We start from the raw sequence: 13675 nt of genomic DNA, 5'->3' as shown, positions 1-13675 counted from the left end.
CTGCATGTTTTTCCACAGTGAGGACATCAGTTTCCAGATGGAAGGCAGTACCGATCAGGGTTTGCTTGACGCACCTTCCTATTAGCACATTTCTCCCTTTCACCCTCCATTCATGCCTCTTCAAATTCCACAGCACAGCTGGTCACAGCTGATCTCCAGCTACGGTAGAGCGCTCAAGGGCCAGGGCTTCCCAGTTTTCGGTGTCTATACCACAGTTTTTAAGGTTAGCTTTAAGCCCATCTTTAAATCTTTTTTCCTGTCCACCAACATTTTGTTTTCTGTTCTTGAGTTGGTACTAGCTGCTTTGGGAGATAGTGATTGGGCATTCAGACAACGTAGTCAGTCCAGCAGAGTTGATGGTGTAGGAACATCGCTTCAATGCTGGTGGTCTTTGCTTCTTCCAGCACACTTGCATTTGTCCACCTGGTTTCCCAAGAGATTTGCAAGATTCTTTGGAGGCAACATTGATGAAATTGTTCCAGGAGTTGAGTGTGACGTCTGTAGACAGTCCATGTTTCACAGGCATATAACAGAGTTGGGAGGACAATAGCTTTATAAACAAGCACCTTGGTATTCCTATGAATGTCTTGATCCTCAAACACTCTCTGCTTCATTCAGAAAAATGCTGCATTCGCAGAGCTCAGGCTGTTATAGTTCAGTGTCAATGTTGACTTTTGTGGGGAGGTGGCTGCCAAGGTAATGGAAATGGTCGACATTTTCTAAAATAACACCATTAAGCTGTACTTCTGGCATTGCAGAGGGATTGGCTGGTGCCTGCTGGCAGAGCACTTTGGTTTTCTCGATGTTCAATGAGAGGCTGAGCTTCTCGTATGCTTCTGCAAAGGAGTTTAGAGTAGTTTGTAGGTCTTCTTCTGAATGCGCAGAGACTACATTATCATCAGCATATTAGAGTTTTGTATCAGATGTTGTTGTGACCCTGATTTTGGCTTTCATTCTGCTGAGGTTAAATAGCTTGCCATCTGTTTGATAAATAATTTCCACTCCTGTGGAAAGCTTCCCATTGTGATGAACCATGGGCCTTGTAGTCCTGCTCAGGACATTGTAATTCCTGATGAAGATGAAAACTTGGGTTTTTTACCTTCCCAGTCTGAACTGGATTCCTCTCAGCCAGATCTTTCTCAGGCAGATCTGGAAACTTTGCACCTGCAAGAAAGTTGTGCCCCAGAAGTATGTCAAACAACCCCAGAGCCTACTTCTCCCGTGTTCTTGCGCCGGGAGTTTTGTAAACAACAGAGAAGTTTGGATTCAGCTTCGCGCAGGAGTGCGAGGATAGCAGCTAAGAATGTTGCCAATTAACATTGGTTCTCGTGAGAATCTTTAAGGAGTTTAACATCTGGTCTCAGAGTTTAGCTTTCGTTTCTGATTCCCAGAGAACCGCTCTGGTGAGAAAGTTGGACTCTATATAGGTGTTTTGCCCGCGTAGCAACTTCGCGGAGTCAATTCGTCAGCCTGCGGAGCGAGTTGTGTTTGGACAGCGCGCTCCGATTCAAGCCTCGCTTCAGCTCAAGCCTTGCCTTGCTATCCAGCCTTCGCCTTGCTTCCCAGCCTTGTTTACCTACGGACTTTGCCTTGTTTCCCAGGACTAATCCTTGCCTTGTTTCACGGATTTTACCAAGTTATTCCACGGACCTTGTTCTTGTTCTTAGTTACCTTGTTCCACGTTCAAGCCTTGTTTCAAGTATCAAGTTATTTCCTAGCCACGCTCAAGTTTTATGGACTAAAGGACCTTGTCATCTCCCCTCACTTTGCTTGGCAAAGTGAGTGTTTCGGTTATTGGATTACAACTTTGGACCTTAATATTTCTTATTGGACATTGCTTTTTTGGACTAACTCTGACCTTTCCTGAAGGGTCTAATTCTGGACTATTTTCTACACTTGTTTTTATTAACTTTATATATTCCTTCAATAAAGATATTAGTTAGATTCTGGCCTCTGTGTATGGTTATTGGTGCCTCTGCCGCCTGGGTCGTGACAGTTTGACTCCGCCACCCATAAGCACCAACTAACCGAGGCCAGGATGTCTACCGGAGCCGCGCCGGCTGGACAGCCGCTCAGCTACACCATCAGCAAGGACGAAGTGGACCGCATCCGTGACAGACTCAACGCGCAGGATGGAGAAATAAAAGGGTTGAGGGAGCGCGGAGTTCGCCTCCCGGCCATGGCGTTGCCTACCAAGTTTTCTGGAGAAGCTGCTAAGGTTCATGTTTTCCGCCGCCAATGTCAAGCTTATCTAGAGGCCCGTGATGCCGAGTTTCCCCAAGAAGACATCAAGGTGGCGTGGGTCTACAGTCTTCTAGATGGACCAGCGGCTAGCTGGGCGACGGCCCTGTTTGATCAAGCCTCCCCCCACCTAAATTCAGCACAACGCTTCTTGGATCACCTTAAGGAGACCTGGGGAATCGAGGACAATTTGGAGGCAGCCGGTCACAAACTCCGGCGCCTCCTTCAAGGAGACAGACCCATGTCTCAGTACATAGCCGAGTTCCGCGTGCTGGCCCACAACACCGGCTGGAACGATGTAGCCCTCAGAGGACAATTTCGGGAGGGTCTCAACATTGAAATGCTGGAAGAAATCTCCAAGGTGGATCCTCCCCAGACCCTCGAGGCACTCATTGATCAATGTTTACGGGCTGAAGTCATGATTGCCAACAGGAAACAATGGGTTCGAGGCCAGGGCGGTAGAGCCGGGGCAAAACCCCCCGCTCCCGCCAGTGTTCAGCCACGTCCGGTGTGGAGACCCCCGCCGCCAACCCCATACCCCAGAGGAGGCGAGGAGGTGCCGATGCAGTTGGGCAATGTGCGTCCCAGACTAGATGCCGCCGAGAAGGCCCGTCGTCAACGCTTGAACCTCTGCTGGTACTGCGGGAACGGGGGCCACTTCGCCAGAGAGTGCCCAGCCAAAGGGAAGCCTGCCGCCCGTCTTGCGGCGGCGTCCTCCACGGAGTCGAAGGCGTCTGAGCCGACTGGCACACAGCCGGCGGGGGAAGCCAACGACCGGGTGTAGAGAGGCTCGCCAACCCGGTCAAAAAATCCATCCAAGAGCCGCCAACCGGGGTCCTGTTCCTTCTCGTGGTCACATTATGGTCAGCAAAAAGGGGACCCGTCATGATCCACGCCATGATAGACTCTGGAGCTACCAACAATTTCATCGATAGAGAGTATGCCGACTCTCTGGGATTACAATATCATGATTTCAAGAATGCCCGTGTGGTGCAAGCCATAGACGGCCGTCCCCTCAAGACGGGCCCCGTAAGCCAGTGGTCGGAACCCACCAGGATGTGGATAAGGGAACATATGGAAGAGATTTCCTTCTTTGTTACCGAGGTTCCCCATTTCCCTGTGATTTTGGGAATTCCATGGCTGACACTCCACGACCCTAACATCTCCTGGTCCAACAGAGAACTGCAGTTTGCTTCACCGTACTGCCAAAACCATTGCCTCGTAGCCAAGGTATGCCATGCCACAGACTCCGAGCCCATCATCACCTTGCCAAAAAAGTACTCCGAGTATTGGGATGTATTCAATGAGAAAGAAGCCGAAAAATTACCCCCACATAGACCTTATGACTGTGCCATTGACTTGGTGGAGGGGGCCCCGATCCCGCGAGGGCATCTCTACTCCCTGACTGAACCAGAGCAAGAAGCTCTCAGGGAATTCTTAGAGACAAACCTTCGCAAGGGGTTCATCAGACCCTCTCAATCCCCAGCCGCCTCCCCAGTGATGTTTGTGAAGAAGAAGTCAGGGGAATTACGCTTGGTGGTGGACTACAGAGCATTGAACAATATCACCAAGCGGAACAGCTATCCCCTGCCCTTAATCTCGGATCTACTGGACCGACTTCGAGGAGCCAAGGTCTACACCAAGCTGGATCTTCGGGGGGCTTATAATCTAGTTCGCATCAGAGAAGGGGACGAGTGGAAGACCGCCTTCCAGACTAAATTCGGATTATTCGAGTCCCGAGTTATGAATTTCGGTTTATGCGGAGCTCCCGCAACGTTCCAGCATTTTGTCAACGATATTTTTCAGGACTATCTAGACAGATTCTTGATAATCTACCTGGACGATTTTTTGGTGTTTTCCAGATCACAATCAGAACATGAGAACCACGTCAAAATGGTGTTGCAACGATTGCGGGATCATGGACTTTATGCCAAGCTAGAAAAATGCGCTTTTGATCTACAAGAGGTAGATTTCCTTGGCTACCGCATCTCGCCTCTAGGGCTTTCCATGGATCCAGCCAAAGTTTCAGCAGTATTGGAATGGCGGGCGCCAACTAACAAGAAAGAGGTGCAGCGTTTCTTGGGGTTCGCGAACTACTACCGCAAGTTCATTCCAGATTTTGCCCGCTGGTCCGACCCCATCACTAGCTGCATCCGTGGAAAGCAGCCTTTCCGCTGGACTGATCAAGCAGAGAAAGGGTTCCAGCAACTGAAGAAACTATTCACCTCCCAGCCAATTCTACAGCACCCAAATCCTGGAACCCCTTTTGTGGTGCAAGCGGACGCCTCTGATGTGGCAATTGGGGCTGTACTCTTACAACCGGTGGGAGAACACCTCCATCCCTGTGCCTTTTATTCTCGTCAACTAACCACACCAGAGAGGAATTACACCATTTGGGAAAAAGAACTACTGGCCATAAAGGCAGCCTTTGAAACTTGGAGACATTGGCTAGAAGGGGCCAAATTCCCCATTGAAGTCCACACTGATCATCGTAATCTAGAACATCTAAGAACTGCCCGCAAACTAAATCAGAGGCAGCAACGTTGGGCTTTATTCTTTGAACGTTTCAACTTCCAGATCCATTATGTGACCCCAGCTCAAACCAAGCAAGCAGACGCCCTGTCACGTAAACCGGAATACGCTGCAGGACGCAAGGAGACCTTTGAATCCCAACTGCTACAACCTGAGAACTTTGCCACGCTCACAGTGGGGAACACCAAATCCAGTCCCATTGGTTCAACTTCCCCTACTCCAGGACCCATCTGTGCTCAAGAAATCAGGGCTAGTCAGCAAGCAGATGCCTGGGCGCAGGACCAACTTCGCCAAGGTCTGCATTTTCCCTTTTCGCTTAAAGATGGGCTGCTCTGCTATAGAAATCATGTTTATATCCCACCCGGACCGGGCAGGGAAAAAGCGCTTCGTCTGTGTCATGACTGTAAACCAGCAGGACACTTCGGACTATTTAAAACCATGCATTTGATCCTAAGAGATTTTTGGTGGCCCAAGATCCGCAAGGATGTGGAAAAATATGTCAACACCTGCCCAGTATGCCAGCGCTCCAAGATACGAAGGGAGAAGCCCTCAGGGCTTTTACACCCCCTTCCTACCCCATCTCGCCCATGGGAAATAATTTCCGCGGATTTCATCACTGACCTACCACCTTCCTGTGGATTCACCACGATCTTAGTGGTGGTGGACCTATTCACCAAGTTAGCCCATTTCATTCCCTGCGAAGGCCTCCCCACGGCCAAAGAAACTGCAGATCTATTTCTTCAGCATGTTTTCAGACTACATGGATTGCCCAAGAGTTTAGTCACAGACCGTGGATCTCAATTCACCTCTCGTTTTTGGAAGGCACTACAAAAACTACTGGGCATAGACTCTCGCTTATCTTCAGCTCATCATCCCCAAACAGATGGGCAAACGGAGCGCACTAATGCCACTTTGGAGCAGTATCTTCGCTGTTATGTAAACTACCAACAGGACAATTGGGCTTCTCTGTTACCACTGTCTGAGTTTGCCTACAATAATGGAGTTCAAGCTTCTACAAAAGAAACGCCGTTCTTTGCAAACTACGGTTTCCATCCACGTTTCTTTCCCCCTGTCATTGAAACTTCAGAAGTTCCCGCAGCAGAGGATTGGCTGCAGGAACTCACAGCGGTGCAACAACTTTTGCTCCAGCAACTGGACCAAGCCAAGGAGGACTATAAACGCCACGCCGACAAACACCGCCAGCCGGGCCCCGAAATCAAGGTAGGAGATCGGGTTTTTCTGTCCACTCGCTTTCTGCCCTCCCATCGCCCATGCCGGAAGTTAGATGCCCGCTTCATTGGCCCCTATCCAGTGGTGGCGCAATTAAACCCCGTGACTTTCAAACTCCAACTTCCGCGTTCAATGCGCATTCACCCAGTGTTTCACCGTTCCCTGCTCCTTCCGGCGGATGGTGTGCGTCCTGATACAGACCAACCGGCCCCCCCTCCTGTTTTGATGAATGGGGAGGAGGAGTTCGAGGTTGAGGACATTTTGGATTCTCGCTTTCATCGCCGCCGCCTACAATATCTCATTGACTGGGTGGGTTTTGGGCCTGAGGAACGCTCTTGGGAAGACGCCTCCACAGTCCATGCTCCTGATCTAACCCGTCGCTTCCATCTGACCTATCCCACCAAACCGCGACCTCGCGCCTCGGGGAGAGGACCCCAGTTTGGGAGGGGCCCTGAGGAGGGGGATAGTGTGATGAACCATGGGCCTTGTAGTCCTGCTCAGGACATTGTAATTCCTGATGAAGATGAAAACTTGGGTTTTTTACCTTCCCAGTCTGAACTGGATTCCTCTCAGCCAGATCTTTCTCAGGCAGATCTGGAAACTTTGCACCTGCAAGAAAGTTGTGCCCCAGAAGTATGTCAAACAACCCCAGAGCCTACTTCTCCCGTGTTCTTGCGCCGGGAGTTTTGTAAACAACAGAGAAGTTTGGATTCAGCTTCGCGCAGGAGTGCGAGGATAGCAGCTAAGAATGTTGCCAATTAACATTGGTTCTCGTGAGAATCTTTAAGGAGTTTAACATCTGGTCTCAGAGTTTAGCTTTCGTTTCTGATTCCCAGAGAACCGCTCTGGTGAGAAAGTTGGACTCTATATAGGTGTTTTGCCCGCGTAGCAACTTCGCGGAGTCAATTCGTCAGCCTGCGGAGCGAGTTGTGTTTGGACAGCGCGCTCCGATTCAAGCCTCGCTTCAGCTCAAGCCTTGCCTTGCTATCCAGCCTTCGCCTTGCTTCCCAGCCTTGTTTACCTACGGACTTTGCCTTGTTTCCCAGGACTAATCCTTGCCTTGTTTCACGGATTTTACCAAGTTATTCCACGGACCTTGTTCTTGTTCTTAGTTACCTTGTTCCACGTTCAAGCCTTGTTTCAAGTATCAAGTTATTTCCTAGCCACGCTCAAGTTTTATGGACTAAAGGACCTTGTCATCTCCCCTCACTTTGCTTGGCAAAGTGAGTGTTTCGGTTATTGGATTACAACTTTGGACCTTAATATTTCTTATTGGACATTGCTTTTTTGGACTAACTCTGACCTTTCCTGAAGGGTCTAATTCTGGACTATTTTCTACACTTGTTTTTATTAACTTTATATATTCCTTCAATAAAGATATTAGTTAGATTCTGGCCTCTGTGTATGGTTATTGGTGCCTCTGCCGCCTGGGTCGTGACACCCATCAACAAGATGAAATATCATAGCAATGAAGATGGAGAATAAGGTTGGGGCAATAACACATCCCTGTTTGACACCTGATTCCACTTTAAATGGGTCACTTTGGGAGCCATTGCTGTTCAGGATTGTTGCCATCATGTCATCATGGAGGAGCTGCCGGATGTTCACAAATTTGTCAGGATATCTGATTTTTTGGAGGACAGTCCAGAGAACACTGCGATTCACTGCCTTTGCATGGTCAATGAATGCCATGTACAGAGGTTGATTCTGTTCCCTGCATTTTTCTTGGAGCTGTCGTGCAGTGAGGATCATATCCACTGTTCCTCTAGAGGGGCAGAAGCTGTTCTGGGATTCTGGGAGGGTGTCTTCTGAGATAGGTAGAAAGCAGTTTGCAAGGATTCTTGTGAGGATTTTCCCAGAGGAGATTAGAAGGGAGATACTGCAATAATTTTCACAGTCTGTTCTATCCCCCTTTTTGAAAAGGGTGATGATGGTGTCATCCTTGAAGTCTGCTGGGATTTTCTCGGTCACCCATACCTTTTCAATGAGTTGGTGGAGTTGTTGTATCAGCTCAAATCCACCCTCTTTGAAGATTTCAGCAGGATCCCATCAGGCTTGCTGGCTTTGTTTTTTGTTTTTTATTTTTTTGGCTGATAGCGTTGCTGACTTCCTCCAAGCTAGGTAGTGCTGCAAGCTCGTCCCTAGTTTGATGTTGCAAGATTTTCGGCAACATTGGAGCAGGAGGTTGTGGTAGCACTCTTCCCAACGTAATGCGATTGATTTTTTTGCCCTTCAGAAGTTTGGTTCCATCTGATGAGTGTAGAGGGTGTAGGAAGCAAGGGAACAGAAACACTGGCATCACGAAACAAGAGATTTCAACACTAAAGAAAAGAAATGTGTAAAATGTGATCTCAATCAACATTTCCATCACCAGGTCACTGGAAAATGGCAAAATGTGGTGTGAGAAAAAACTGAACAAAATAAAGTCACTTCATACACTTCTTTTTATAAACTGACAACAGGGTAATATAGGAACTGTGATTGACTTAAAAGAATGTCACAAGCACAATAATCAGTGAAGCCATGGCTCAATAGCAGCCATATAGTATCAAATTCAACCCTAAATAGTCAAAGGATAGAAAAGGTGCGAGAGAAAGTGGTTTTAATGATGCCTCCTATGTGTATATATGTATATAGACTTTTCATCAATTTCATTTTCTGCAACACTGTAAGGGTAATCCATCCAGAGCCCAACAGTATAGTTTGTTTGAAGCATTTAAAATATCAGACTTGCATGATATCTAGTTGGCATTACTTAAAAGATGCCACGTGATTCTCTTATTTTTAAAAAGAAATGGGTTCCAATATGATATTTCTGGATATAGCGTCATCAAATGTCCATAACAAACAATTCTGTAGGTGTAGTCTCAAACCTCTGGATGACATCAGAGTGAAGACAGCTGGCTCTTTTTATTATTATTCCCTTTACAGTAGAGTCTCACTTATCCAAGCTAAACGGGCCGGCAGAAGCTTGGATAAGTAAATATCTTGGATAATAAGGAGGGATTAAGGAAAAGCCTATTAAACATCAAATTAGGTTATTTTACAAATTAAGCGCCAAAATATCAAGTTATACAACAAATTTGACAGAAAAAGTAGTTCAATACGCAGTAATGTTATGTTGTAATTACTGTATTTACGAATTTAGCACTAAAATATCATGATATATTGAAAACATTGACTACAAAAATGGCTTGGATTATCCAGAAGCTTGGATAAACAAGGCTTGGATAAGTGAGACTCTACTGTATTTCTATTGTGCCATTTCCTCCAAGATCAGAGTTCAATGTCAATTATCAATCAAATAAGATGAAATATGGGTTTTAAAATGGAAAAAACATACACAATTATCATTAAAATGCAATTAAACTATCAGTAGTATTTAAAACAAAAAGCAGCCTAAAATTTGAATAGAATAATAAAGGCTTTACCTGTCAATCTGAAGGACAGCAAGGAGGGGGCCATTCTAGCTTTCAATGAAGGGAGTTCCAGAGCTTAGGGGCTGGCACTGAGAAAGCTCTATTGCATATCACTGCTTAATTATGCCTCTGAAGGTGGTGGGATTCAAATAATGGCACCCCCTGAAAATATTAGGACTTGGGCAGATGATGTGGTCCTACGTCATTTAGGGCTTTATAAAACATAACCAGAACCTTAAACTGTGTCCTTAAATAGACCCTCCTAGCAAGCTGCTGCAGTTCTTTGAGCTAGTTATACTTTTCTTCAACTGCAGTGCAAAGGGCAGCATGTTAATTCAAACGGGATGGAAATAATTCATGTGTCACTATGGAATCAAAGAAGCTTGATTCAATAGGCCTACTCTAATGAAACATACAATATGATTCAAGTCTTGGTATTTGCTGTTCAAGAAAACATTTGTCATACAGTAGTCTCACTTATCCAACATAAACAGGCCAACAGAATGTTGGATAAGTGAAAATGTTGGATAATAAGGAGGGATTTTTAAAAAAGGCCTATTAAACGTCAAATTACTTTATGATTTTACAAATTAAGTACCAAAACATCATGTTTTACAATAAATCAACAGAAAATACAGTTCAATACAGTAACATTATGTAGTAATTACTGTATTTATGAATTTTGCACCAAAACATTGCAATGTATTGAAAACATTGACTACAAAACAATGACTATTAAAAGGTAGACTGCGTTGGATAATACAGAATGTTGGATAAGCAAGACGCTACTGTATCTTATTGCTAGTCCCAACTACATCAGGCCTATTGAATCAACAGCAACTTGGTACATCAACACTTTTGTACAGTTCACTGATTCAATGGGCCTGCTCTAGTTGGAACTAACAATCAGATTCAGCCTGGGTTTATTGAAGAGCACTTGATTTCTATATAAAATTCACAGGCATTTAAATGGTCCATTAAAAGCAATTCAAACATACTCCCAAATAGAACTCCACTGCTACTTTTCTGTGGCGTGACACCAAAATGCTTTGCCTGGGTGTCTACATGCATGAGAATGAGGGCAATGAGTGTGAAATATGGATACAAAACTTCTATTTTGTATCCATACTTTTTTCAAGGCCATAGACTCCATAAAACTGTGGTTTATGACACCAATCCCTTGTTTTATTGGCAGACTAGAAGATAACACAAGAATCACAGGGCTGCCTTCCAAACAAACAATTTCACCATAAGTCCTGTACACTTTGTATTATTTTCCTTCTGTGGGAGAAGGGTCATGATTTTATTAGGATCATGATGAACAGAAAGCTGTGCTGGGATAAAGTTTGTACTGTGAGATTTTACACCTAGTTTATTCATGACATTTATTTAGTTGCTTAGATTTTGCAAAGCAAGGAGGTATGGTGTTACCAACACGTTTCTCTTTTATGGGTTGTAGAGAAGTTCCCACAAAGTGGGTTGAATAATGTCACATAAATCCTACAGGATACCACTCCACATTTCCCAAACCTGGAGCTTTGAGAGAAGATTTACTCAGGTAGAAACAAATGGTAACTGTGATGAGTCCCAGAATGAAATCATAATCATGTTTATCCAAAACTAAGTTCCTTTAAACTCAGTGAGATTTAAGTAAAAGGTGTAAGATTCAGTGCTACATTTTAGACAGAACACTCCAACACAAATGATATATGAAGTTGAAGAAAAGGTATTTCAAGGAAAGAATCCAATCTATAAAGACAATGAAATTGCCCTGTAGTTGTCACTTCAACTAACAGCAATCGGCACTACAAACAGAACAGATCAAGCCAATAATTCACGTGCAGGTTAGATTTACCAATGCCCACCAAATTAAAACTAAAATCAAAAACATTACTCCTGCTCTTCTCCAGAAAGACAGTACAGATCTTTACATCTGAAAGAACAAAGTGACCAGACATTTTCCACTCTCTGCCACAATAAGCCCAATTTAAAAGTAGAACAAGGGCAAAAGTCTTTGATATGGCTTGAGGCGGGTTACAGAACAATTAAAACACATAAGCACAGAAAAAACACTACAAATACTCATATTAAAACATACCTTTATAAAATTTACACAATAAAATGTATCTTTATAAAATACATATCAAAATATACAAAACAGAGATTAAGCAAAGGACATGCATTTAAAATTCGTGTTTAAAGACTTTCTGGGTAGGCCTGCCAGAAGAGAGAAGTTCTCTCTTACAGGGGTCCATGCAATCTACAAATTAATGGTTGTGGCCATTTTAGCATGCCAGGACTGGCTATCGCCTTGCCCCTTTCACATGGACAGACTTTTAAATCAGGCATAAGAGACAAGTAGAAATGGGTCACTTCACATTAGATTAGATCTGAAACTAGACATATAGATATAAGGTTTGGAATCACAACTCAACAAGTGCTCATGTTTTATGACATGATCCTTCTTACTAACGTTTCTAGTTCAATGGTCTCTGGTAGCAGAAGTGAGAAAAATGGCTCAGACAGTTGCTGCCAAGTATAAAAGCAGTATAGGGCTGGAAAAGACATTAATCTGATACTGCCGATTTTACGGTCATATTCAGAAGCACAACACCCAAAACTAAGCATTAGGAAGATGAGCCCATAGTCATTATGAGTTGATGTCTTCCAATTCAACAACCAACTGATCTTCCATAGCACATAGTTGTGATGCAATCCATCAGAAACTGCTGTAGAAAAAAAAATGGTGCACAGCCAAAAGGCTATGGATATAACATGAGAAAAGATGACTCACTAGAAAACACAATAGCAATTGGTAAAGTGGAGGGCACTAGGAAAAGAGAAAGATCACACTCGAAACAAGTAGACTCAATCAAGGAAACCACATTTCTGAGTTTGCAAGACCTGTTATGGGTAGGGTGATTTGGAGGTCCTCTCACTCATAGAGTCACCTTGAATTGGCCATCTTGAAAGCAGATAACAATAACAAATACCCAGATATTAAGACAGGTATGTTCTCTTTAGGTATGTTCTCTTAATGCCCAAAAGAAATCAAATAAGCTCAACTGGGGTCCATTCACACTACAGAGCTACATCATTATTATTCCACTTTAAATATCCTGATTCCATCCTATAATGTTCTATGCCTGGCAGTTTTGGGATTTATAGGCATTTAGAATTCTCAACCAGAACTCTCCCTTGTATCATCAAATTACAAACCATAAGACAGAATCATAGCAGTTAAAATTTATTAAGAATAACAATTCCCTAATTGTCTGCAAGAATGAGCCCCAGTTTAGGTTAGGCTTGGTAACTTCCTGGGATCAGCAACCCACATTGGGCCCCACACAAGACCCTGGAAGAAATATCTCACTGGAGACCTCTCACCTTACTCACCTTTACATTTAAAAATGATATATTGTTTTAATCACCCTCCCCTCCCCCTAATCAGCCCATAGAGAAGGAAGACATTGAGTTCAGCTCTACTGTTTTTTAAAATAAAGATTTCTCCTGAACCTATAATGCCTGGGGGAGGATTTCAACACATTCACAACTGCCCTGTTCAAGTGTTCAGATTTTTTTTAAGTGGGAGGGAGGGTTAGAAGGGCTGGGAATAACTAGTGTTTAGATGCTAGGAATAACTGAGGTTTAGTGGGGTTTCGATTTGGTTTTGTTTTTAAAATATCAATTTAACACCCATAGAAGAACATTTCAAAGAATAAGTACCTCCTTAGCACTCAATAAAAAGAAACAAAGGCTATCTCTGTACACATAAATTATATTTAAGGCTGCATTGATTAATATCTATTCAAGGATGTTTTATGCTTTCCTTTTCAATCTCTTTCTTACGCTGTGCAGTGATAAGGTCTTCATGGCTATAAAAGAGACTGTGATTAAATTTGTGTCAAGATATACCATAGGAATAACACTTCTCTATTGTCTTATAATACTATATCTGACCAAACATATTTTGTATTGGGTTTATAGCAATACAGGGGCACTACTCTGATGAGAACAAACACTCTTGCTACCAACTGAACTTTGGCACTCTAAAAATACTATCTTACTACATCCTTCATTTCCATTATCTGTCTGGAATGGAGTCCCGAGTGACCATGAGCAGAAAAAGATGATGATTGCTGGTAGATGATGCTGTTTATGTTATGTTATTGTCTTTTGTAATGTTATTGATTTAATTGAGTTATGTTTTAATCTATGGTTGGTTTTAATCATTGTTGGATTAGACTTGTTCC

At 43.8% G+C, this 13675-nt stretch overlaps 1 protein-coding gene across 11 annotated transcripts in view; it reads right to left on the bottom strand.

Moving 5' to 3' along the window:
• The window catches only part of prr5l (proline rich 5 like), an 89909-nt gene that overhangs the window by 16260 nt on the left and 59974 nt on the right, over window positions 1–13675 (bottom strand). Inside the window, exon 9 of one of the 11 annotated variants that reach the window (XM_062967889.1) lies at window positions 11505–12184. The exons of 7 other annotated variants lie outside the window; for them this stretch is intronic. In XM_062967889.1, coding sequence (XP_062823959.1) covers window positions 11871–12184 — 314 coding nt within the window. In that variant the 3' untranslated portion in view covers window positions 11505–11870. Of the gene's footprint in view, window positions 1–11504; window positions 12185–13675 lie in introns of those variants that run through there. 3 more of the 11 variants (XM_062967890.1, XM_062967891.1, XM_062967893.1) reach the window with 3 other exon arrangements.

Source organism: Anolis carolinensis, chromosome 1 (genome assembly GCF_035594765.1).
Source record: "Anolis carolinensis isolate JA03-04 chromosome 1, rAnoCar3.1.pri, whole genome shotgun sequence".
Lineage (NCBI taxonomy): Eukaryota > Metazoa > Chordata > Lepidosauria > Squamata > Dactyloidae > Anolis > Anolis carolinensis.
This window is presented reverse-complemented; position numbering and strand designations above follow the sequence as displayed.